This window comes from Dermochelys coriacea, chromosome 5 (assembly GCF_009764565.3).
Source record: "Dermochelys coriacea isolate rDerCor1 chromosome 5, rDerCor1.pri.v4, whole genome shotgun sequence".
NCBI lineage: Eukaryota > Metazoa > Chordata > Testudines > Dermochelyidae > Dermochelys > Dermochelys coriacea.
Window position 1 is genome coordinate 48550671 of NC_050072.1, and position 27979 is coordinate 48578649.

Here is a 27979-nt window from a genome sequence, read left to right on the forward strand (position 1 = left end):
CCAAAACAAAGAACAGGCTCTCTGAGCAATGTGCATTTTACTGAAGAGGTAGCTGTGATATATATATTTAAGTGGCTATATACTCTCACATCATTAGGTTCCCATGAAACTGTGGTAACATGAAAAAAGTTCAAGAGGCTTGTAAGTTTATCAGAAACTTGGGATGTGTATGTGGTCTAATTCAGTTTTTCATGCTGCGCTGTGATTTGCATTGATATCTGAAGGATATAATACATTTAATTTAACATACGGAAAACTGACTGCCCAAGAGAAGAAAGCTTTAACCATAGGAAAAATAAATTGAATGTAGCTGACAGCTTGAGGATATTTTAGTGTAGTTGTTGAGGACAACAGGCAATGCTTAGTGCTAGTTATATTCCTACCAATAATCATACAGATCATTTTAGTTAATTTACACACTGCAATTCTTTTGATAAAATACAGAAAAGTTTTGTGGTTTCTTACACCTAAGGAGTTATAATTCATTGCTCTGACCACACTAACATGTAAAATAAGCCTCTTCTTACACAAGTGGTGTGTAAAAGTACTACTTTTTCAATCTGATAGTGACATTTCTTTGTATTAAAGAAATTTACTGTTTATTTAATGGATATGACCTTAAAACCCATTTATGTCTATCAGATCTTCATCTCCCCAAACCACTCACAGTGGTCATCTCTTGTTTAAATATTCTTTTGAAGTTCTTATGAAATGCAAATCTTAGAGTAAATGCTCAAAATAAAATTCTGACACCTATTTCTGTAGTTTTAAATGCTTCATTTTCACTATAAAATACTTGAGAATTTTTAGTAAAATTTTGTGATTTAAATCTTCAAGGACAGACGTGGGTTCTTCCTCTTCTTGAAAGTGACTAAAACATAGCCTTCCCAATGAATTTTGATTGCTAATGTGAAATCAGTTTGCTATTTTCAATCCAGGTCTGAGTAAAAATGGTATAAATATAATAAAAACAACCACAACAAAATGAGAGGAAATGGAAATTTTCAGGAAGGGGCCAAGGCCTAAGGGCCTAATCCTGTACCACTGAAGTCAATGGAAGATTTGCCACTGACTTCAGTGGATACAACATCAGGCCCTAAATAGGTCTGTACACTGACCCATACTATTACCACTAGAGTGATCCTTACACATCAGATTTCAGGCTCTGGACTGGCACTCAGGAAATCTAGATTAAGTTTCTGGCTCTGTCACTGAGACCATGGGCAAGCAAATTAATCTTGCTGAGCCTGTTCTTCATCTGTAAAATGGGAACAACGCTGCCTCCTTCCTCCTAATCTTTGGAATCAATGGAAGGTGCAACAATTTGTATATGGGGAAGTCTGGCCTCATTATATCAAATGCTCCCTTAATGGAATGTGACAGAGTCGGCCCAGATGGCTACAGGACAGTGATATAAGGCAGATATATTAGCCCCAGGTTAAATAGGTCCCTTTTCCCTGGGTAAGGTAACAGGGAAGGTTCCAGAACAATCAGGAACTTTCTGGAAACAATTAAGGCAGACAGGCTGATTAGAATACCTGCAGCCAATCAAGAAACTACTAGAAACAATTAAGGCAGGCTAATCAGGGAACCTGGGTTTAAAAAGGAGCTCACTTCAGTTTGTGGTACGTGCGAGGAGCTAGGAGCAAGAGGCGCAAGGAGCTGAGAGTGAGAAGGCGTACTACTGGAAGACTGCGAAGTACAAGCATTATCAGACATCAGGAGGAAGGTCCTGTGGTGAGAATAAAGAAGGTGTTGGGAGGAGGTCATGGGGAAGTAGCCCAGGGAGTTGTAGCTGTCACACAGCTGTTACAGGACCAACTGTAGACAGCTGCAATCCACAGGGCGCTGGGCTGGAACCCAGAGTAGAGGATGGGCCTGGGTTCCCTCCCATCCCCCCAACTCCCTACTTGATACCGGAGGAGTTGAACTGGATTGTGGGTTCCACCAGAGGGGAAGGTCTCTGGCCTGTTCCCCGATCCACTAGGTGGATCAGCAGAAACTGCGGGGATTGTTCTTCTTCCTTTCCCCATATGCTGGCCAGTGATGAGGCTAACTGAGTGAATGGCAGATTTGAGCCACGAAAGTGGCCAAACTGAGGGCTGCGGTGAACCTCTGAGGCGAGAAAATCCGCCAGTAAGCGCAGGACCCACCAAGGCAGAGGAGGAACTTTGTCACAGGAAATATCATCTGAAGTGCCAATAATAAAAGTAACATAAAAATATATACAAATCTTCAACTATTTTACCCTTATCCACAAGACAAACTGTAATACAAGACTACATCCATATCCTGAGGTCCTGATTACACCATAAACATATTTGTTCTCAAAACCACATATTTATATAATATACATTATATTCATAAAATGGAACTGAAGAACCTCAGATATAATTAACATCAGTGTTTAGTTTACCAGTAATCTTGTAAAGTGAAAAAAAAACAACTATTTTTTGTAGATCTTCGGTCAAATTCATCCCTGCTGTAACTCAGCTGAAATTAATGGATTTACACCAACGATTAATTTGCCTCAACATCTACAGAATATATTTCATCTTTCTTCACACAAGATGTATTCTAAATATGTTTGCGGATGTTAATTCAAACTGAGCTTTTGCAACTCTCTCAAGTGAATCTTTAAGATTATAATCTAAACCAATTTATTTAAATCTTAAAAGAACACAAAGTATTTAAACATATACAGGTTTCAGAGTAGCAGCCATGTTAGTCTGTATTCGCAAAAAGAAAAGGAGTACTTGTGGCACCTTAGAGACTAACACGTTTATTTGAGCATAAGCTTTCGTGATCCGATGAAGTGAGCTGTAGCTCACGAAAGCTTATGCTTAAATAAATGTGTTGGTCTCTAAGGTGCCACAAGTACTCCTTTTCTTTAAACATATAGAGTTATTTATCATAATATATTAATTATATGCGTAGGGGTTTTTTTTGTCTTAATGGAAAGGAATGTACCATACTTTTCTAGGGACAAGAATCAGTAATCACTTTTCCTTCCTTCTTAATTGTTTCCACTTTACTCCTCAGACCATTCATTCTCTGGAAACAAATGTAGATGTCTTTTGAGCTTATTAATGCTCTTTGATTCAATAGTTCTCCCAGGTAATTAGTATTCCATACGATTATTATGGTATGAAATAATTCTCGTTGCTCTCCCTATTTACTCCTAGTTTCCTAATTATTAGATTATGTGCTATGGTTTTGAATTTACCAATATAACAACATCATCTTCATTACATAATTTTGAAAACCTCTATTATCTTATCTCTATATGGAACCAGATTAGGGATTAATTTGTCCCTATTGCCACAGAATGTTAATTTAAATGCTGTATTTAATTTACATTCAAAGCCATGTCTTGAAAATTTAACCTTTAAATTAGCTTTTTTGAATCTTATGTACAAGTTTTGATTTACTGTTGTCTTAAAATCTAAAACAAAGTATGTACAGCTATTGGTTTGAGAGATGTTCTCGTTGAGTACTTACCTCTTTACTCACTTCTTCATATTTTTTGAAGTTTAATGGCACTATAGTAAGATGTGGACATAGTTTCTTAGCAATAAATCCAGGCATGGCTGCACGTACCCCAAATCTCCGAGCATGGTAATTTGAAGTGGACTTAGCAAGGAAAAAATAAATGTAGAGTTAAATAACCATATCCTACAGTATAGTTGTGAGTTTTCATACATGCAGCAATTTTAAAGATTGAAGTAAAAAGATATAGAGACAATGCTCTCGTCACAGAACATCTATCAAACTGCAGTAACCAGTTCCATTGTAGATTCAGTATGATATGTTTCATTGGAATTTATTTGCATTATGAGAACAACATGATTTTAGGGACTGGTAACTGGACAGTTTTCATCTCTAGTTTGCGGGTTCAGATTAAGTCAATTTGTTAATTGATAAACTTATTTAACTGAAGTGTTTTCAGTTTTTGCAGATCTGCTTAAAGAGGCACTAACCCGGCATTTGTTAGAAACATTAGCAAAGGGCATAGTATTGAGTAGGCCATAGACACTGTTCCCATTTGCCCCCAGAAGGTGGTCTCTCTAGAAGAGGAGTGAGTCACATTGGCTGAACAGCATGGGGAAGCTTGTATGGCTGTTGTCTATGCCATTCTTGTTCCAGGGCTAAAGGACATCAGTCTCCTGTCAATCCATCATCTTTCACATGCCCTTTAAACTATACTCCTCTTTCTTGCTTTGGAGGTTAATTCCAATATTAATAACAAAAAATTGAAATTAAATGGTCATCCAAGACAATATTAATTTTAAAAGTTAATAAAATTCCAGTATGCTTGATTTTTTTTTTTTATTAACTGAAGGCCTCCATTTTTAGTATACTCTGAGGAGCAGTAGGGCTCACTGAAATATGGGAAAAGGACTGAGACATGACATGCTGTGAGGCTATGTGGGAGACACACATCTGCAGATTGAATTATTTCCCAGGACTAGTTCCAGAGAAAGAAATAAACAAACTAAAGAAAGGTTAAGTTACTACCACTTCTGCTCTATTCAGCGCCTATAGGCTTAATCTTGCAAGGTGCTAAGCACCCTCAACTCTATTAGAGCAGAAAAAATAAAAGAGCCACCAAAAAATCTGTTAAAATGGATAATATCTCTAAAGTAATGATAATTCTACACCCTCTTTGCTTCTGTAGCATACTGTATACAATGGACCAAATTCTAGGTTGAACTATTCCCCATGCAACTCCATTGACTGAATTTGATGTAAATCAGCACAAACCTTGGCCCAATATGTGCCAATCCAACTTATCATAATCCACATCAGCATCATTTTTAGAATCAGACAAAATAAATCCACTGGTTTATAAATAAATTCTAAAGGCTTTTTTGTATGCTTTAATGTAATTTTCATTTCACACTTAAATCAATGGGAATCTGCTAATGGGGTTACCAGGTGTCCTGTTTTCGACCGGAATGCCCCGTTGAAAAGGGACCTTGGTGGCTGTGGTCAATACTGCTGATCGGGCTGTTAAAAGTACATTTGGCGCGGGGCTGGCAGGCTCCTTACCTGTTTCCGAGCAGCTCCCTGAAGTGGCATCCTGCTCCTAGACTTAGGAGCGGCCACGGGGGCGCTGTGTGCTGTCCCCACCCTGAGCGCCGGCTCCACAGTTCCCATTGTCCAGGAACCACGGCAAATGGGAGCTGTGGGGGCGGCACCTGTGGACAGGGGGAGCGTGCTGAGATCCCTGGCCGCCCCTGTGCCTAGGAGCCAGAGGGACATGCCAGCTGCTTCCCGGGAGTTGCTGGAAGTAAACACTGCCCAGAGCCTGCACCCCAACCCCCTGTCCCAGTCCTGTGCCCCCCTCCTGCACCCCAACCCCCTGCCCCAGCCCAGTGAAAATAAGGTAGTGAGCAAGGGTGGGGGAGAGCGAGCGAGGGAGGGAGGTTGGATGGAGTGAGCAGGGGGCTCGGAGAAAGGGCGTGACAAGGGTGTTTGGTTTTCTGCCATTAGAAAGTTGGCAACCCTAGCTAATAATGAACAGTCAAGGAAAAAAAAGACTTCAAAATGCAGGTCTCATTTTACATATTTAAAATAATTTGAATCTAAGTAATTTAAGTTCTAAGGATCTCTCTCAATTAGTATATCTTTTCATATTTTAATCAATAACAAAATCAATACATTTTATTCCATGTAGGAGCTATACATTAGATTGGTTTCTAATTTTGCCAACCAAAGTGTGCCCCACAGAGCTCTATAATTAAGCCTAGGGTGGCTCTAAACTTCAAAATAAAGATACAGCACAAAGAGACTACAGGCCCCAACATGCAATTCTCCACCTTGAATTGAATGACCAGGCCAAGAGTTTATATGCTTAATAGACAACTTTTTCCTTTCTGTTACCTCTTCATAACTTAAAATTTTGCAAACTACCTTGTTTTCTGAAACGTAAAATCCAAATTTACACAGTAAGAAAACAAATATTTTTGCCATCTGTGTTGTTATTGTATGCATTTCTAACATCCCTGTCACAGCAGTATCTTGTTTCTCCGAATCTTTATGTAATTTGGTCTTTGTATCAGCTTGACATTTGACCGTACCAGCATACTCATCGATCCCACTGCTATGGGTTTTTCCTTCAGCTTTGGATTGTCTCTCATTTCTACTGCTGCATAAAAGGCATCCATGTCAATGTGTACAATAGTGCAGCTGAGATCACGGCTCTGCTCTAGCTCCAGCGCAAGTTTGTCAGCCTGTACAAAAGTGTATAAAATGTACACAAACACAGAAATTAGAGAAATATATTAGACTGGCTAAGGTGCCACAGTCCAAACAATCATAGAAGAAAACCCTATCACAAACTAAGAGGAGAAAAAAACAGTTACTCACTTTCTTGTAACTGTTGTTCTTCGAGATGTGTTGCTCATATCCATTCCAGTTAGGTGTGCGTGCACCATGTGCACAATCATTGGAAAGATTTCCCTTGGCGGAACCTGTCGGGTTGGCTATGGAGCCCCCTGGAGTGATGCCTCTATGGCGCTCAATATATGACCCTGCTGACTTGACGCCTCATCAGTTCCTTCTTGCCAGTTACTTTGACAGAGGGGAAGGCGAGTGGGTCTGGACATGAGCAACGCATCTCGAAGAACAACAGTTGTGAGAACGTTAGTAACCGTTTTTCCTCTTCGAGTGCTTGCTCATATTGATTCCAGTTAGGTGTCTCCAACCCCTACCTTGGAGGTGGGGTTAGTTATGGAATGACAGAATGACTGGCGCACTGCTCTGCCAAAGGCTGCATTGTCTCTACCACGCTGGGTTATAGCGTAGTGAAAGCCAAAGGTGTGCACTGATGACCATGTCGCCGCCTTGCAGATTTCTTGGATTGGCACCTGGGCCAGGAACACTGTTGATGAGGCCTGCACCCTCGTGGAATGGGCCATAAGAGCCAGGGCTCGAAAGTTGCCCAATTTGTAGCAATTGCAGATACGGGAGGTAATTCACAATGAGATCCTCTGCAACGAGACCGGGAGACCTTTCATGTGATCTGCTACCATCACGAATAATTGGTTCGACTTCCGGAATGGCCTTGTGCGGTTGATATAAAAGGCAAGCGCCCATCGAATATCCAGAGAGTGGAGGCGTTGCTTTTGGTTGTTCGCATGGGGTTTAGGGTAAAACACAGGCATGAAAATGTCCTGGTTAGAGTGAAATTGGGACAAAATCTTTGGAAGGAAAGCCAGATGAGGCCTGAGCTGCACCTTATCCTTAAAGGAAACCATGTATGGAGGGTCAGAGGTGAGGGCCTTGAGCTCCGAAACCCTCCTTGCTGAAGTAATGGCAACCAGAAAAACAACTTTCCATGGTAGATACAGGAGTGAGCAAGTTGCCAATGGTTCAAACGGTAGTCCCACCAGTTGAGGTTCCATGCAGGGATCAGTTGGCTACAAGTGCTCCAGGCCCTAGAGGAATTGGCCTACCATGGGGTTGGCAAAGATGGAGCACCTAGCCATTCCCAGGTGGAATGCAGAGATAGCTGCCAGGTGCACCTTGATGGACGAAGCAGCCAGACCTTACTGCTTGAGCTTCAGCAGGTCCAGGAGGACAGGAATGGGGGCCTGCAATGGTGGAGAATGGCCCTGGGAGCACCAGATCACTAACTGCTTCTATTTTGCCTGATAGGTGGCCCTACTGGAGGGTTTCCTGCTATCGAGCAGAATTTCCCTGACCACCTCTGAGCACAGGAGCTCCATGGAATTTAGCCATGAAGCTTCCAGGCCGTGAGGTGGAAAGACTGGAGGACATGAAGGCAACCATGGTCTTGGGTAATCAGGTCCAGGATCAGTGGCAGCGATCAGTGGCAGTGGCAGTGATTGGAGTGTCTACCAAGAGGTCCAGGAGCATGGTGTATCAGTGTTGTCATGGCCATGCTGGAACCACCAGGCTGACTGCCACCTTGTCCCTGCGGACTTTGAATAGGACCTTGTGCACGAGAAGAAGCGGTGGGAATACATACATGAGATGATCCGACCATGGAAGAGGAAGGTGTCCGCAAGGGAGCCCTGACTGTGGTTCCAGAAGGAGCAGAACCTCGGGCACTTCCTGTTGCTCCAAATGGCGAAGAGACTTATACGGGGAGTTCCCCACCTCTGGAAGAGGGTGAGAATGACATCCGGCCAGATGGACCACTTGTGATTGTGGAACGATCTGCTGAGGTAGTCCGCCAGCTTGTTCTGTGATCTTGGGAGATATGTCGCCTCCAAGTGGCTAGAGTGGGCTATGCAGAACTCCCACAGCTGGAGGGCTTCCTGACAGAGGGGAGAGAAATGGGCCCCACCCTGCTTGTTTATGTAAAACATTGTGTTGTCCGTCATGACTCTCACACATTGACACATCAGGCAAGCCTGGAAGGTGTGGCACACTAGCCGAACTGCTCTCAACTACTTGATGTTGATGTGGAGTGAGAGCTCGTCTTGAGACCAGAGTCCCTGAGTCTGAAGGTCCCCCAGGTGTGCGCCCCACCCCAGTGCCAACGCATCTGTTACCGGGGACAGGGAAGGCTGAGGTCTGTGGAAGGGGACTCCCTTGCACACATCTGGTTGATTGAGCCACCAGCCCAGGGACTGGAGGAAGTGACGTGGAAGAGTAACCACCAAGTCCAGACTGTCACATCCTGGGCAGAACGCTGACACGAGCCAAATCTAGAGAGATCTGAGATGCATCCTGGTATGCTGTACCATGTATGTACAAGATGCCATGTGACCAAGTAGTCTCAGGTAGACCCTTGCTGTGGTGGTAGGGTACCGTCTGAGAGCTTGTATGAAGTCCGAGATAGTTAGAAAACGGGCCTCAGGCAGGAAAGCTCTGGCACGACCTGAGTCCAGTACTGCCCCGATAAACTCTACCCTTTGAGTTGGTATCAGGGTCGACTTGCTCTTGTTGAGAAGAAGGCCCAACCTGTTGAATGTAGACCACATGATGCATATCTGCACTTCTACCTGGTCTCTGGAGTGCCCTGGGAGCAGCCAGTCATCAAGCTATGGATACACCTGCACCTGTCTCCACCAAAGGAAGGCGACAACGACCAACATGCACTTGGTGAACACCTGAGGGGCTGTGGACAGGCTGAAGGCGAGAACCTTAAACTGGAAGTGGTTGTGATTGACCACAAACCTGAGGTATCATCTGTGAGCAGGACATATGGATATATAAAAATACACATCCTTAACACTGAGGGCGGCGTACCAATCTCCCCGATCAAGAGAAGGAATTATGGAGTTCAGGGAGACCATGCAGAACTTCAGCTTCACCATGAATCTGCTGAGGCCCCGCAGGTCTATAATGAGTCTGAGACTCTCTTTGGCTTTGGGGATTAGGAAATATTGGGAATAGAATCCCTTGCCCCTTAGCTCCTGAGGAACCTCCTCCACTGCCACTGTGGTAGCCCTGAAGTAGAAGTCCCCAGCACCACCTTGTCTGGAGAGGACAACGAGGATGCAAGCAGGGGAAAAGGACTATCCTGGACCTCTTAGTCCATTGGGATCTCCTGCCCAGCCTCCTATTCCAGGTCAACTATCAGCGGGTCCACTGACAGAGCGGGGGTTGGTTCCAGGGGAAGCTCTGAGGCCAGAGTCCCGTCAGCGCCCCTGGGGACAGGGTGGCTGTCTGAAGCCGCTGGCAACCTGGGCTCGGATAGCACCAACCGGGAGCCCTTGGACAAAGTACCCTGGGCCTGGCGATATGCCCAGGGGGTCCAAACTGTGTGGGCCCCTGCCATTGCACCAGTCATGGCATTGTGTCCACAATCGGGAGTCTATGCGCCAACCAGTGCAGGCTCCGGAGTATCTGGATTCTGTCTCCAAGCCCGTAGATGAGGACCAGGATCTTGATGGCCATAGCGGTGCCAAGTGGAGTTGGGCTAGTGAGCGGTGCCGCGAGGATGGGGAAGAATGCCCAGATCAGGATCGATGCCGGGATCGGGAGCGGTGCCATGACGACGACTGGTGCCGAGACCTCGATTAGTGCCGTGGTGACTGGTGCCAAGAACAGGACCTTCCTCACATCGGGGATTGGTGCCAGGATGGTGATTGGTGCCGCAAGTCAGACTGGTGTCACGAGTCCAACCGGTGCCGCGAGTCAGAGCAGTGCCAAGAGATGGATTGGTGCTGCGACTCAGAGCAGTGTCTCCATGTTGTCGGCAAGCGGTGCTTTGAAGATGCAGGCAGACGCAACATTGCTGGTTAGCCCCGTTACAGTGCTGCCTTCATTGGTGCTAGGGGCTTGTCCCGGAGGACCGGAGACTGCAGTGCGATCATGGCAAAGGTGTCTGAGGTGGATGGCAGTCCTACTTCTTCAAGCATATGGCTTGGGGAGTCCAATGGCACTGGACTCAATGGTTCCCTTTGCGGGGCCTAAGTCAATGGTGACGGCTCCAAAGGTTCTGGCACCAGGTGCGCCTCCCTGAGGCGTGCCCCATGGCCAACTCTGAAGGAATGGGTTTTGAAGACTAAGATCCACTCCTACTCTGCTTCCGGTGCTGCTCCTGTGGGGCCGGGGACTGTGATCGGTGCCGGACAGTTCCCATCGGCTTTGGCAGCGGGGAGCAGCAGTGCGGCAGGTCTCTATGCTCCAAGTCCTTCTGTGGTGCTGCTTCTGCCACAGATGCTGGAGTGCTCCGCACCGTTGAACTTGGTGTCAGGTCTTGCCATGCTGAGGTGGATTGCGGTCTCAGAACTGTCTCCATAAGGAGCTGTTTTAAATGGAAGTCCCACTCTTTTTTTGTTCTAGGGCAAAACCCTTTACAAATCCTACACCTATTGGCCTGGTGCTCCTCCCCCAGACATTTTAGACAAATGTTGTGGGGGGTTGCCCGTTGGCATGGGTTTATTGCAGGACTTGAAAGAGGAGATGGTTGTGTGGGTTTCCCCTCCATCCCAACTGTCTAACAGCTACAAATACTAACACTAAAACTACAACAAACTGAAAGCTAGGAGAACTTTCTAAGCAAATCACCATAGTTCCAACAACCATCACTGGTGGTAAGAAGGAACTGAGGAGGCGCCAGGTTGGCAGGGTCATATATTGAGCGCCATAGAGGTGCCACTCCAGGGGGCTCCATAGCCGACCCAATGGGTGCTGCTAGGGGAAAACTTTCTGATGACTGTGGACGTGGCGCGCGCCCACCTAATTGGAATCTATATGAGCAAGCACTAGATGAAGAAAGCTTGTTTTTGCTGCAACCTGTTCTGTGGGGAAAGGAGGTAGCTAACAGATGGCAAAAAAAATGAAAGTAGAAAAAGTCTGTCATATTTATACATATAAGTGCAAGTACGTATAATATTCCACAAATATACAAGTTGTATTTATTGTTTACAGAACTACTTTTTAAAAAAACCTAAAGGTTTCTCCCTTCTCACTTAGTTGAGCTCTCATGCTGCAACTTATTTGCTAAAAGGATCACTACTGAGTAATATGAGATTTCTCCCCTTCCTTCTGGTTTGCTCCGAGCCATTTGTTTGAAGACTGAAAGACCACAATGCGGAATCAAATTAAGCTCTTCCACATAGCAATGCCCAGCACATATCCTAGTTCAGTGCGTTGGGCTGGTCAGACTGGTTTGTATAAAATGTAAGACACCAGTGGGAAGGTAGAAGGTGAGGAATTCAAATAACAACAGAAGAAATATTTGAAAAAATAATGAAAACAGCATTATACAATATATAGAAGAAAAACAAGTCATTACATTTAAATCCTCCAGGAGCAGACTTAGCTATTTTCATTGTAATATCAATTAAGCAAGGGCTAATATCCATGTAAAATTATCAAAAGGCATTTCTCTACATTTTAATTAATTTTTTTCTCCTTTGTTAATTGTGATCTCATATTCTACGAATTATAGGTAGGTTAGTCTCAAACTCAAATGACCTTAATTACTTGAATTTATATTGCCTCCCATACCCCCAGTCACACAATTTAATCTGCATTTCCAGATACCGTCTTTATACAAAACTTTTGTTTTTCCCCAACCTGCATTTCTAGCATAATCTCATGTCAAATGATTCACTAGTATCTTATGCACATATAAAAATAGAGATGGAAACCCCTTTAAGCTAGTCATGAATTAAAATGATGATTACTTAAAATAGCAACAGCAGCTCATTAAAGGAAACAGTAAAACAAAAGCTTTGTAGACTTACTTCTGAGAATCATGTTTGTCTATAACCAGATTTCCCTAATAAAACTGAAGACAGTTAAAGACAAGTTTCTCAGAGGTAAACCAGGTGAATAAGTTTAAAAATTATGTAGCATTCTTTTTTGAAAGAAAATTCTGATATAGAAGATTTAGGGGCTTTTCATATATTTTATAGGGGAAAAGAGCTGAAAATATGGGCCATTAGACTTTTAAAATTCTTAAATTTTTATATTTATTTTTAGACAAATTGATTGAAGAAGTTATTGTGATTTGTTCTTGCCCAAAGATGTGATATAGATGCCAAAAAACTTTCTTAAGTAGCATATATGAAATAAGAATTAAAGAACTTAATTTGCTGCCTGTTTACGTTTGCAAAACTATCGGACAGAATGGAGAGAAACTAGGAGTGACTACTAATACCCTTACAAGGGTATTACAAGGGTTACAAGGGGACAGCAATGTCATGCAGAGTTAAAAACTGAGCTAGAAACCAGCATCCTTAAAAATGGCACCAATGGCTGTTGGCAATAGTGAATACAATTCAGAAGCTGGATACTTCTGAAAGTTTTAAATTAATCATAGTATTGAATAAATGAATATAAAAATATAGCTTTGATCCTTCACATTATGGATTATTGGAGAACTTCAGACACTTCTGAGTTGTGTAGTAGACGAGTCTCAACCAGTCACGAACAATTTATCAGAAGTGGGAACTTACTGCATATAGTATTGTATAGGAAAACTTGGCCTGACTAATAAACCAATGACATTCAGTGCATATGAAACTCCATCTTTGGCATTTACGATTTTATTTTATTTATAAAGCCAAATAAAATATTTTAAAATGCTAAAGGTAAGTTTTGAAGGGTTTACTTACTGCCCAAGAATACTGAAAACGTTAGAGATTACTTTGGGACATTTGTGGTGATAAGTGTTCCTTTGCCCCTAACTGGCTGCAGAGAAGGCTCTTTAAAATAAAGATAAACTAACACACAAAAAGACCCACAGCACGTGCAGGGTCTATTATATAAACAAAACACTAGAAAAAGGAGTATTATGTTGCAGACGCTATGGATTTATGTTGCTGCCACGTCCAGCATCACTGGGATACTGTCTAGCAAAAGGAATGGCTTTTTAGGAATGGCTTTGTATATTACAGTATCAGCACTGAAAAGAACTGTCATGTTAGTGAGCACCCTAAAAGAGCCCAGTTTCCATCCCTCTACCATCCTACAAACTGATGAGACTTGAGCTGAAGATAAGAATGTGCAGTGTTACACAGAAGCATGGAGCTTTTCATACTTCTGTAACTCTGCACAAGTTGTCTTCCCCTTACCAAGCTAAGGCAAATACTAGAGCAGGATTTCTCACACTTCATTGCACCGCACTCCGCTTCTGACAACAAAATTTACTGCATGACTCCAGGAACGGGGACTGAAGCCTGAGCCCTTCCACTCTGGACAGCAGGGCTGAAGCCCAACCCGCATCGCCCTGTGGAGGAAGGGGCAAAGCTTGAGGGCTTCAGCCCTGAGCCAGGGGGCTGTAACCTAAACCCCGCCACTCAGGGCTGAAGCAGAAGTCTGAGCCCCACCGCCCAGGGCTGAATCCTTCAGGCTTCAACTCCCACCCTTGGTAGTGGGGCTTGGACTTTGGCTTCAGCCCCAGGCCCCAGCAAGTCTTACGCCAACCCTGGCGAATCCCTTAAAACAAGATCCCGACCCACTTTGGGGTCCCAACCCATAGTTTGAGAACTGCTGGACTAGAGCATCTGGTTACGGATCATAAGGAGGTGATATCAGAAAGTAAAAGAAAACATGGTTTCATGGGTAATACAGTTGAATGTTGCCTTGGAGAACTGGATTCTATTACTGCCTCTTTCAGAGAGTTCCTATGTGATGCTAGGCAAGTCATTACAAAAAAAAAAAAAACAACCAAAAAAAAACACCACCACCACACTTTTCACGGGTGGTCATTAATTGCTTGTTCCTCATTTTCTGAGTACCCAATTTGATACCCTGTGGTCTGGTCTGCAGAAGTGTTGAGCACTCACATTTGCAAATGAAGTCACTGGGAGCTGCATGTTAAACATATACAATATGATATAATTCCAAGTACTCTGAAAAATCAAGTCCTAGGCACTCAGTGGTCAAATTGGGAACCCAAAATTAGTGGACTCTTTTAACTTAATTTCTTTGTGCCTTCGTTTCCCACATGTAAAATGGGGATAATAATATGACCTGGGTGTTGTGAAAATAAATTCATCAGTGTTTGTGAAGCACTCACATACTATAGTGATGAGCGCCACAGAAAAAAAATGAGGAAATTAATAATTCTGTATCCAGATCAGAGTTAGACTAGCATATGGTAAACAAGGCATGGGACCACATATTGAACAATGAAGATAAAACAAAATATTGAACAGCTGCTCATTTAGTGAACACTGTCTATCCTGTGCACAGAATGAGGCAGGGATCACATTGAAATAGTATGCAATCACATAATTAAACATTGAATCATACTGCATGTAAACGAAGAGACAAATTAAGGTGCTTGACTTAGCAACTTTAATGTTCTTTTGATGTGATTTTTGTATGCAATACTATCTAGGGTCTGATAACATTGTCCAACACTGCAGTATCTGAATACCTATGCAAAAGTGCTTCTTTTGGACCACAGAAACATTTTCATACACAGCTCCATTTCTTATATCCATAGTTTTCTCAGACCCTTTATTTCCTTCCACTGTAGATAGATGTTCATAACCAAGGCCCTAATAATAAAGGAAACCAATTTTCTATTGTAGGCAATATGCACCTTTGGCCAGATTTTATGTATATAAAACTTTGAAGACTTCAATGACACTATCATAGTAGTTAGCACGCAAAGATAGATAAATCACCAGCTGAAGTAATAGGATAATCCTAGTGACATTTCTCCCTATCACTATAAACTATCTAACATAATACATGTATAAGCCAGGACTTTTTTTAAAAAATACGCACAAAACGTTTAAACCAAAATGACTACTCTGGTATTTGTTAAGAAAATCAATCAGTGAGTTTCATAGGAGTGCATCATGAGCAATGGATTTTATTTATTAGTTGATTCGGTGTTTTCAGCATTGGGGGAAAAGGAGTTCTTGTTTTAATTCCATTTTGTTCATACAAGAAATACTTCAAATAAAGAGTCTTATTATCTATTTAAATTTTCTTTTGTTAACTAAACATAAATTTACACCATCAAAATATTATGCAGGGTTTAGCTGCATAATTGTTGCTAACATCAAATGGAACCAGGCAACTAACAACTTGTGCACCACTATGAAATTTTAGGACAGGCATCAATAATATACTCCTAAAAATTGTTATTCTCCCTCCTCTCAAAAAAACTTCCCAAATTGGTTAGTACCTGTAGTTGTGCTTTCAGAACCTGTTGGCTGGTAATTTTATTTTTTAGCTGCAGCATTTTTTCAATTCGTTGGTTGACTTGTTGATCTTTCTTAAGCTCATTTTCATAAAATCTAGAACCCTATAAGAAAAATAAAAAATTAAGATACATCTGAAAGTTCATTGTTTTCCTTATAATCTTACAATAACTGAACAATAAAAGAAGATGCAACTTGTCTGCTAACATCTCATTTAAATGGAAAAAAACAGCACTGAAATAAAATGGACAGTTGTTTCCAATCCTATCAGAGAAGCAGATACAGCCTTATGATATGCTGGGCTCTGTATATTTTAAGGATTTCTTACGTGTATTATATATATTTTGGATATTCGTATAACTGAGGTATACACACAAAAAACAACTGTGGTACTCAGATTACATGAAGTTCATATTCTTCCTTCCCTCTGCCACTCAGAGTTTAATATACTTCTGAGGAAACCTGCACAGCACCAGCAATGCGGGAACATGTCCTGATGTGATGATGATGCAATTCTAAAAACATTAGCTAGATCAGAGAGATGCCAAAATAACTCAAAAGAAATAAGTTACTTGTACTCTCTAGGCTATTTTCTGTTATATCTTGAAAGATACTGAATGCAAAAATTGAAAATTGACCTCAGGCATTTTTACTTTTCATGTGCAGCATTTCCTCATTGGTCCATATGGTCTCATCTGGAGAAAAATAATTCCATTATGTAAGTCAATGGTACAACCTCATCTGGTATACTGTGTGCAGTACTTGTCACCCAATCTCAGAAGGATATTGCAGAATTAGAAAGAGTTTAAAAGAGAGTGATGAGAATGTTCAGGGGTATGCAAAATCTCCATATGAAAGAGATGGAAAAGATTGAGATTATTTGGAAAGGAAATGAATAAGAGGGGATATGATGAAGGTATAGAAAATAATAAATGAAATAGAGAAGGTAGATCGGGAACTTCTTTTCTCCCTGTCTCATAACACAGGAACAAGGGGATATTCAATGAAAATAAAAGGGGGTAAAATCAAAACATATTAAATACTTTTTCACAGAATGTGTAGTTAGAGTACAACACTCATTGCCACAGTGCTTCCATTGAGGCCAAGAATTTAAGAAGATTCAGAGAGGGATGTCATCCAGTTTTATAACAGTTAATGCTAAAAAAAAAAGTATTGGAAGAGATATAAAACCACATGCTTCAAAGTTTAAACCAATCTCTAACTAGTAGATAGTAGGATAAACTTTCCTTCAGTATCAGGCATGCATGTAATCTTCTCTTCCCGCGATAAGCAAACATTAGGGATTGTGCTTACTGGAAAGAAAGTCCCATACTTTTTCTCGTTGGTGCTAGTAGTAAATTTTTTAAGATCTTTTAAGTATTTAAGATATTGGTAAATGCTGTCAAGCAACTATGAAATTTGGATTCCCTATATCTGTCTTGTAGCTCCTCACAGTAGTGATGCAATAATAAGATTGTGTTCCTTACAAGGGCTTTTTTGTTTGTTTTTTGAGCGGCTCAAAGGGAAGAGAGATTTGGGAGAGTTCCATACAAGAATCTACAGCTATAATACACCTGATACTGTACAGTTTGTTGATTTTTTTCTCCAACAAATGCAGATTTTTAAAAGGGCATGAGACTTGTTCTCCTCATTTTATCTATCATTCACTTGGCTCCATCTCTCTCTCAATATAACAGCAGCAGCCGTAGCAGTTTTGCAGGAATTATTTCAACATATACCGAATGGGATGTCCCTTACAAAGGATTATGGTTTGAGGAAGTGCTGAACAATAAGATCAGATGAAATATATGAAAAACTAACCCTTTGTTTCATGCAAATATCCTTAGCACAGTGGAAAAAATGGACAATACAAAAGCAGTCTGCAATAGCAGAATTATTTTTAATGCTATATTTTTTCAAAGTTCTCCCTTGTATTAGCTCTTCCATAAAGCAACAGTACAACATTCATTATTTTACCATAATTGTTTAACAAAAAATCTAGGTCCAGATTGACCCCCCTTGTAATAGAATGCTGGGGGGGGAGAGTAGGGGGGCTCTGAGAGGTTACCCTTGCTCAGTTATCCCTAGATTGTCTGATGGGAGGACTCTGAAAACCTCATAGATTTGGGGCCTCTTCCCACGTTTCAAAGGAGAGGTGCTGACAGGGACTGCACCACTGGCTGCTTTCCCTTCGAACACACCCTAAAAAGAACGTGTAGTCAGCCCTGAGGAGTTCTACTGAAAAAGTTTATACAACTGCAAACCATATTAACTTTTCCAGCAGATTCCCCATTGGTTGTGGGGAGGGTGATGAAAAGCAACCTTTCCTGTGTCACCCACATACAGAACAGAGGAGGCTGCCCCCATTGATGCAAAACTAAGACATAAAAAAGAAAAAACCAAAGCACTAGTGAAAAAGGTTACACAAACGAACCTTGGTGGCCTCCATTATGATTTTATTGATTTTCTCTTTATCCAGTCCTTGCATTCCAGCCTTGTTATCATTGAGGCCCACTCTAAGCAGAAATCCATCATCATCAGAAGTGTTAACAACTTTCTTTGTGCTGTCCATAGCGCAATGCAGTGAGTGCTTTTTCAAACTTTAATAACCTAAAAGAGAATATAAGTTACATACTTCTTTCAAAACTCCAGTTGATGAATAATACAATTCCACAATCACTTTCAATTTTATTAGACACATCAAATACTGAGGTTTAATATGAAATTCTTCAGAATAGCTCAACTACACACAGTCACCAAACAAAGAAAAAACCTCAACTGTATTAGTGTCTGAAGTACAGCTGTATGGGAAATGATTTATCATCCTGTGAAAATGTTCAAGATTCAGTAATTTTCCTCATTCTACATTGGGGTGAAAGAAAGTCAGAGAGAGACAGGAACATGAGCCTGGGTCTTCCACATCCCAGGTGAGTGCTCTAACCACTTGGCTATTAGCTATTCTGAGTGATTCCTCTTTCTCTTGTTTTGACCAGAAATTCCATCCTGGACTTGAGAAACCTTCACAACAAAAATTTTGTCTAAACTGATACATTCCCACAAAAAGTTTCGGTTCCAATGAACTGGATTTTCCAACCAAAAAGCCTGTTTGAAAAATTTCCAACTAGCTTTATGTCTGGTTCACTTGGTAACTTGAGCTCAAGCAAATGATAAGCATTTTAATATGGCCAAATGTCAAGTTACGCGTCACGGAACAAAAAACATAGGCCATTCTTGCAGAAAGGAGGACTCAATTTTTGGAAGCTCTGATTCTGAAAAAGACTTGGGGGTCATGGTGGACAAATATGAGTTTCCAAATGGGCCAATGCAACTCTTGAATGCATAAACAGGGGAATTTCAAGTAGGATTAGAAGGGTTATTTTACCTCTATATTTGGCCAGGTGTGACCGCCACTAGCATACTGTGTACAGTTCTACTTTCCACGGTTCAAAAAAGATGTTAATAAAATGGAGAGGAAGTTCAGAGAAGAGCCATGATAAATGATTAAAGGATTGGAAAATATACCTTACAGTGATAGATTAAAGGAACTCAATCTAGCTTAACAAAGAGAAGGTTAAGGGGGGACTTGATCACAGTGTTTAAGAACCTATAAGGGGAATAAAATGGGTTCTTCAATCTAGCAGACAAAGATATAACAAGATGCAATGGCTGGAAGTTGAAGCAAGACAAATTCAGACTTGAAATAAGGTGAACATTTCTTGACAGTGAGGATAATTAACCATTGGAACAACTTCCTAAGGGTTGTGGTAGACTATTCATCACTAGCCATTTTTAAACCAAATTTGGTTATTTTTCTAAAAGATATGTTGTCACTCAAACAGGAATTCATTCAGGGAAGCCCCAAAGAGTTGCCAACTTTCTAATTGCACAAAACCGAACACTCTTGCCCCGCCCCCACTCTTGACTCTTCCCAGAGGCCCCGCCCCCATTCACTCCATTCCCCCTCCCTCCATTGCTTGCTCTCCCCCACTCTCAGTCACTTTCACTGGGTTGGGGCAGGGGGTTGGTGTGCGGGAGGGGATGAGGGCTCTGACTGGGGGTGCTGGCTCTGGGGTAGGGCCAGAAATGAGGGGTTCAGGGTATGGGAGGGTCTCCAGGCTGGGACAGGAGGTTGGGGTGCGAGACGGGGTGAGGGCTCCGACTGGGGGTGTGAGCTCTGGGGTGGGGCAGGGGGTTAGGGTGTTGGAGGGGGCTCAGGGCTGCGGCAGGGTGTCAGGGTGTGGGAGGAGGTTCGGGATGCAGGCTCCAGCCGGGTGGCACTTACCTCTGGCAGCTCCTGGAAGCTGCCAGCACGTCCGGTTCTAGGTGGAGGGACCAGAGGATTCTGTGCGCTGCCCGCACCTGCACGCACCAGCCATGCAGCTCCCATTGGCCACGGTTTCTGGCCAATAGGAGCTGCAAAGCCAATGTTCAGGGTGGGGGCAGCGTGCGGAGCCCCTGTGGCTGCACCTGCGCTAGGAGCCGGACATGCAAGACACTTCTGGGAGCCACGTGGAGCCAGACTTAGTCCTGCTGCCCCACCAGACGGACTTTTAGCAGTTGAAATCCAGATGCCTGGCAACCCTAAAGCCACATAGTCCGTTTGATACTATGGATACTAGGAGGTCCGACTAAACAATCACAATAGTCCTTTCTGAGAGGTTTTGCTTACAAAATAAAATAAATAAATAAAATAACACTGCCAATTTGAAGTAAAGAACATTCCTATGTGCAAAGCTTACTGCATTAGACTTACAGCTGTACAGAGGCTCTTCTTGTGACAGACTCATTATCTTTCCAGACTCATTATAAAAATAAATTCAAACTCCACCAGCATGTTAAATTTATTTTTAAATGTAAATTAATAGATTTTAAGGCCAGAAGGGACAATTATGATCATCTAGAGACCTGACTTCCTGCATGACACAGGCCACAAAACCTAAACTAGTAATTTCTACATCAAACCATAACTTCTGTTTGAGCTAGAGCATATCTTTTAGAAAGACATCCAGTCTTGATATAAAGACTTGAAGCGATGGAGAACCTACCATGTCCCTAGGAAAGTTATTCTATTTGTTCATTATCCTCATTGTTAAAATATTTTATTTTTTTCTTGTCTGAATTTGTCTAGCTTCAGCATCTAACCATTGGATCTCATTATGCTTATTTCTGCTAGTATTAAACAGCCATCTACTATCACATGTTTCTTATCCATGTAGGTATTTGCAGATCATAAGCAAGTCACCCATAACCTTTACTTGGATACAGTAAGTTGATTGAGCCTCTTAAATCTCTCACTCTCAGCAGGTTTTCCAGACCTCAAGTCATTCTTCAATAAAATGTAAATTAAATGCTGCCCAAGCAACTGTCACATGACAAAATCTCCTTTTCAGTGGGTTAGCACAAAAAAAGCAGAGTTCTCAGAATGACAACTCAGCATGAACTCAATAAATAACAGAACATTTATTTATTATCGGAAGAGGGTATAAAGGCAGCTCCCTCCTACTGCTGATCAAAAAAAACAATTTCATCTTCTCTCCCTGGCAAGGAGCACCCATCTCCTTAACTTCCTCTCAGTTACTTTCGCAGTCAAGGGTCCTTTCCATCTGATAGGAGCCACACCCCTTCAAGAGCTGTCTCTCAATGTGCTGCACACCCAGACCCAATTACCACAGTAACTCTAGTGCACAACAATGGTGTGACATTGCACTCTATATGATTTTATAAAAATATGCTAATGAGTGTGAATATAATGTAACTGGAATATGCTTCATGCAAAAGGTCTCTTGTAAAGTATCATTACAAAGCTTCAGAGTAGCAGCCGTGTTAGTCTGTATTCGCAAAAAGAAAAAGGAGTACTTGTGGCACCTTAGAGACTAACAAATTTATTTGAGCATAAGATTTCGTGAGCTACAGCTCACTTCATCGGATGCATTTGGTGGAAAAAACAGAGGGGAGATTGATATACACACACAGAGAACATGAAACAATGGGTTTATCATACACACTGTAAGGAGAGTGATCACTTAAGATAAGCCATCACCAGCAGCGGGGGGGAGGGGGGGAGAAGAGGAGGAAAACCTTTCATGGTGACAAGCAAGGTAGGCTATTTCCAGCAGTTAACAAGAATATCTAAGGAACAGTGGGGGGGGGAATAACATGGGGAAATAGTTTTACTTTGTGTAATGACTCATCCATTCCCAGTCTCTATTCAAGCCTAAATTAATTGTATCCAGTTTGCAAATTAATTCCAATTCAGCAGTCTCTCGTTGGAGTCTGTTTTTGAAGCTTTTCAAGAATTATAACATTCAAAAACCAGTTGGAGAACACTTCAATCTCTCTGGTCACTCGATTACAGACCTAAGAGTGGCTATCCTTCAACAAAAAAGCTTCAAAAACAGACTCCAAAGAGAGACTGCTGAATTGGAATTAATTTGCAAACTGGATACAATTAACTTAGGCTTGAATAGAGACTGGGAATGGATGAGTCATTACACAAAGTAAAACTATTTCCCCATGTTATTTCTCCCCCCACCCCACCCCACCCCCCATTGTTCCTCAGATATTCTTGTTAACTGCTGGAAATAGCCTACCTTGCTTGTCACCATGAAAGGTTTTCCTCCTTTCCCTCCCCTGCTGCTGGTGATGGCTTATCTTAAGTGATCACTCTCCTTACAGTGTGTATGATAAACCCATTGTTTCATGTTCTCTGTGTGTGTATATCAATCTCCCCTCTGTTTTTTCCCACCAAATGCATCCGATGAAGTGAGCTGTAGCTCACGAAATTTGTTAGTCTCTAAGGTGCCACAAGTACTCCTTTTCTTATTACAAAGCTTATGATCTACTGAGTGTGGTCATTCTATTTGTATAAATGTATCACTCTTGTACCTTAAACTAGAAATATGAAATATAACTCTGAGGTCCTATTGTAGTTATGCAAAGTGTGAGCCATTAATGGTGGTTTGGAATTTTAATGGCTCCCATTAACCAGGACAATTGACTGTAGATGGCTCTGTTTTAGTTGTACGTCTTCCTGTATACCTGTGGGCTGGCAAATGCGTAATGAAGTCTTACAATGACATGTGATGTCACCTGATCTGGAATCCATCTTTAACCTGGTGCTTTTCCATTGAGAAGAAGGAGTGGGAACCCAGAGGGACAAAGGATTCCCATCTTATGCAAAAGATATACAAGTGGCTGGCACAGAACAAATGAGGTGGTGGCCATCATGAGAAATGCCCTACCTACCACCTGAGCTGGAACAAGGGCTGTACCAGGGGAAAAGATTGTGCCCAGACTAGGAAGGCATCCAGTCTGTGAAAGAAAGTTATTGAAACATTTCTGAGGGTGAGATTTTATCTGTATTCATTTTTATTACTGTACTAGACTTAGACTTGGGTGTTTTATTTTATTTTGCATGGTAATTCACTTTGTTCAATCTGTTACTACTTGGAACCACTTAAATCCTGCTTTCTGTATTTAATAAAATCACTTTTTACCTATTAATTAACCCAGAGTACGTATTAGACCCGGGGGGGGGGGGGGGGGAAACAGCTGCGCATATCTCTCTATCAGTTTTATAGAGGGCGAACAATTTGAGTTTACCCTGTATAAGCTTTACACGGGGTAAAACGGATTTATTTGGGGTTTGGACCCCATTGGAAGTTGGGCATCTGAATGCTAAAGACAGGAACACTTCTTAACTTGCTTTCAGTTAAGTCTGCAGCTTTGGGGCACGTGGCTCAAACCCTGGGTCTGTGTTGGAGCAGACTGGTGTGTCTGGCTCAGCAAGACAGGGTGCTGGAATATCAAGCTGGCAGGGAAAGCAGGGTCAGAAGTAGTCTTGGCACATCAGTTGGCAGCCCCAAAGGGGGTTTCTGAGATCCAACCCATCACAAATGGAAATAAAACTGTGCTGGAACTTTTCTAGCAAGATGCATGTTTAAAAACTGCTGAGGGGTTAGGAAAGAATAAGCAAGATCCCCTATCAAAGATCTGGAGGCAGCCCACATTTGTGTTTAGGCATTTACGGTTGAATTTTCCACCTGAAATGATCACATATGGTTCATGGAGGGGAAGGATTTCTCTATATGTTAATTACTGAGAATACTGAACCAAAAGCATCACTAATTAATTAATTTTTAATCTTGTGTTTTTTAACTCATTCTTAGGATTTTTGAGCTCTTGACAGTATGGCATTCTGTTCGCATTTAGAAGGTTATGTTCCCAATTGTATTAGAAATGAAAGCTGAAAGTTTCTGCAGAAACTTTGAGTAACCCTAATCAAGGAACTTCTTTATTCATTGTGAGTGAATGGATTTATCAAATCTTTAAGCAAATGTATTCGTTTCCCTTATTTTCTATAATGACGGAGGTGTTTGTTTTTGCTGAAATTTTTTCCCTTGGAACAGGAGACCAACTGCATTCCTGTGGTAGAGCAAGTTATATTTTTAAAATATAAAAGTTCTATCTGATTAAAAAAATCTTAAGTTTTAATTATATTGAATGCATTCAGTTTATTATTTGTGACGTTTTTTCAGAAAAGCCAAGACCAGATGAGTAATAATCTGTGTGTTTTTTGGCTCTGGCCCGTCAGAAAACAGAACAGGAGTTACTGAGACAAAGCAGACATCAGACGAACACCTTGGGTGCTCGGAGGCCAGCAGGAAGTGGGGAGTGCCAGGCAGACCTGAGCCCATTTCAGCACATTTTCATACTCTCTCCACCCATATTGGTGCAATCTACCACACTGTTGGGAACCACTGGCCCTGCAACTACAACAGAGTAGCTGGTCTTCCCAGCTCAAGCCAAAAGCACTGTTCCCCACGTTTCAATGATCACACTAAACTCTGTGCAAGGATAACTATCACTTCCATTTCAGTCAGTCCAACAGTAGCCGTAGTGGTACTGGCAATGCTTGGTTGTGAGAATATGTGGAGGAGAAAAGCAACTTAGAAGCTGCACTGGTAATAGACATTATAAATACCAATGGATGTAATGACTTTTCCCCAGAGAAAATGCCTCACCAAGCCTACAGTTTAGATAATTTCTCTCTCCTTACCTCCTTCCTTTGCCCACTCCAGTCTTTGTGGCTTCTTCCATGCTGCTCCCTATGCTTGGATTGATCTCCTTATCCCAGCACATCAGGTTCCTACCCTCTCCTTATTAACATTATTTCTAAAGACTCAGTTTTTCTGCAAGAGCTTCAAGCATTAACTCATGTCAGTCAAATGCCTTCTTTACCTCAATATTACATAACTGGGAGGAGAATGATTGACATTGGTGATGAAAAAAAATAACATTTTAAAGATAATACTAATTCTGGTCTATTAATGTGTCTTTGATACTGTAGACTCCTCTAGGTAGGGCCAGTCTTGTATAGCACAGAGCACGTTATTAGTACTTAAATAATAAAGTACATAAATATAAATTAATAGCTTAATTATAATTGAGAAAAAATCATTTACTGGAGACATGAGTTTAGTTCTCCACAGGATTTACAGATGCACAAAACAGAAAAAGGTGAGTCATAGGTAAAATACCTTTCAGCTGCCTAGTGGGACGAACAGAAACTGAAGACCATTTTGTTTACAGAAAGGCATGTCCTTAGGAAAAAAAGACATCAGCTCACTGCACTCAAATGAACTGTGGAAGCAATAATAAAACAACAGGCACAGCACTGTCAAATCAAAGTAGTTGGAGATACACCAGTGTAAACAGAGTAAAAAGAACAAATTTAAACATGTAAAGAAACACCAGAGGGGGAGAACATGTGACATTGCAAAAACAAATTTGAAGGAACAAAATGTTGCTAATATCAGTGCAGAAATTGATAAGGAGTAAAGATTTAAATGGACTATGAAAATTAACTATAAGAATCCCTGTCTGACTTTAAAGCACAGTGAGATTAAAGTTTATGACAACTCGAAAAAGGGTGCAAAGTTTTATGTTTTGAAGAAACATAAATGAACATATTCTACTCAGAACAGGAGGCAGAGTAGATGGCTACACAGAACAATGTATTTTGGGGGTGCTGTCACCGCAAGAAACCTCTGTAAGATTGCATTGTTTCCCTTATAGCATTCAATGCAAGTGATGCTAAATATCTCTTCTTAGTGTTCCATTGTGTAGAGTGTGGGATCAGAGAAGCTCATGAAGACAGTCAGCCTGCAATTAAGCACCAACCTATTACTCCAATTATTTGGGAGTAGGGTGACCTGATGTCCAGATTTTATAGGGTCCTGACATTTGGGGCTTTGTCTTATATAGGCGCCTATTACCCCCGCACCTTGTGTCCTGATTTTTCCCCACTTGCTATCTGGTCACCCTATTTTGGAAGGAGAGGACCTACTATAACTAGGGGGGAATACAAGCATTTCTTCTGAGAGTTCCCTAATGAGGGTGAAGAGGTGCAGCTGCTGTCCTCCATAGCTCCATAGGAGATACAGAATCAACTAGTGGTAGTGGCAGCTCAAAGGATGTCACTAATGTGTGGAATGCTCTACCGGTGAGATGGGCTCCACTGAGAAGAAACTGGGGTGTGTATCCCTCCTTGAAGTAATTTTATAATCAGGACTGAAGGAAGCAAACAGCAAGGAAGCATTATATATGGCAGGGAAGAGGCAAGGCACAGAAGCCTGAAAGAAATGAGGAATCTAATAGTCCTGGAAATACCAGAAAGGGAGCAGCATGGGGAGAGCAGAAGAGGAATAAGGATGTGTGTATGGAGTGGCACTAAGAGGAAGTGATTATATATCAAGTGCCCCTCTCCTAACTTAAATAAGCATCTATTTTTGCTGCAACCCTGTAGCTTGCCTTCGTTCAAATGCCAGTAATTCCGCCACCAGAATCTTTTGACTTGCTGTTTGTGATGTGCTAAAAAATTAACTAACCTCATTCCAATAAGAGAAAAGATTTACAGTAGAACCTCAGAGTCACGAACAACAGTTATGAACTGACCAGTCAACATGCCACATTTGGAACCAGAAGTACACAATCAGGCAGAAGCAGACCAAAAAAACAAATGCAGTACAATACTGTGCTAAATGTAAACTACTAAAAAATAGGGCTGTCGATTAATCACAGTTAACTCACGCGACTAACTCAAAAAAATTAATCGCGATTAAGTGTAGTTTTAATTGTGCTGTTAAACAATAGAATACCAATTGAAATTTATAAAATATTTTGGATGTTTTTCTACATTTTCATATATATTGTATTCTGTGTTGTAACTGAAATCAAAGTGTATATTTCTGATTATAAATATTTGCACCGTAAAAATGATAAACAAAAGAAATAGTATTTTTCTATTCACCTCTTACAAGTACTGTAGTGCAATCTCTGTCTTAAAAATGAAATTTACAAATGTAGACTTTTTTTGTTACATAACTGTACTCAAAAACAAAACAATGTAAAACTTCAGAACCTACAAGTCCACTCAGTCCTACTTATTGTTCAGCCAACCACTAAGAGACAAACAAGTTTGTTTAGATTTACAGGAGATAATGCTGCCCTCTTCTTATTTACAATGTCACCAGAAAGTGAAAACAGGCATTTGCTTGGAACTTCTGTAACCAGAATTGCAAGGTATTTACGCATCAGATATACTAAACAGAAGCCTTAAAAGAGCAACACTCTGATCCGGAAACTACAGAACCTGAACCACCAAAATAGAAAAACAACCTTCTGCTGGTGGCATCTGACTCATATAATGAAAATGAACATGCATCGGTCCGTACTGCTTTGGATTGTTATCAAGCAGAACCCATCATCAGCATGTACCCATGTCCTCTGGAATGATGGTTGAAGCATGAAGACATCTGGCAAATAAATATCTTTGGATGCCAGCTACAACAGTGCCATCAGAACACCTGTTCTCACTTTCAAGTGATATTGTAAACAAGTATCAGTGGGTAGCTGTGTTAGCCTGTATCCACAAAAACAACAGGGAGTCCAGTGTCACCTTAAAGACTAACAGATTTATTTGGGCATAAGCTTTCATGGGCTGGAACCCACTTCATCAGATGCATGGAGTGAAAATTACAGATGCAGGCATTATTATACTGACACATGAAGCATAATAAGCATAGTATAATGCCTGCATCTATAATTTTCACTCCATGCATCTGATGAAGTGGGTTCCAGCCCACGAAAGCTTATGCCCAAATAAATCTGTTTGTCTTTAAAGTGCCACCGGACTCCTTATTGTAAACAAGAAGCGAGTAGTATTATCTCCTCCAAATGTAAATAAACTTGTTTGTCTGAGTGATTGGCTGAACAAGAAGTAGGACTGAGTGGACTTGCAGCCTCTAAAATTTTACTTCTTTCCTGTTATTTCTGAATGCAGTTTTTTTTGTACATAATTCTACATTTGTAACTTCAACTTT

The 27979-nt window shown here is 41.4% G+C and overlaps 1 protein-coding gene across 9 annotated transcripts in view; it reads right to left on the bottom strand.

The window, feature by feature from the left end:
- Positions 1–27979, bottom strand: part of POLK (DNA polymerase kappa) — a 72415-nt gene that overhangs the window by 28598 nt on the left and 15838 nt on the right. For 3 of the 9 annotated variants that reach the window (XM_038402025.2, XM_038402028.2, XM_043515232.1), the window contains exons 2-5: positions 18031–18206; positions 15581–15700; positions 6084–6236; positions 3502–3633 (exon numbers count right to left, since the gene is read on the bottom strand). In XM_038402025.2, coding sequence (XP_038257953.1) covers positions 3502–3633; positions 6084–6236; positions 15581–15700; positions 18031–18168 — 543 coding nt within the window. In that variant the 5' untranslated portion in view covers positions 18169–18206. Of the gene's footprint in view, positions 1–3501; positions 3634–6083; positions 6237–15580; positions 15701–18030; positions 18207–24654; positions 24852–25135; positions 25239–27979 lie in introns of those variants that run through there. The other 6 variants (XM_038402029.2, XM_043515234.1, XM_038402026.2 and 3 more) reach the window with 5 other exon arrangements.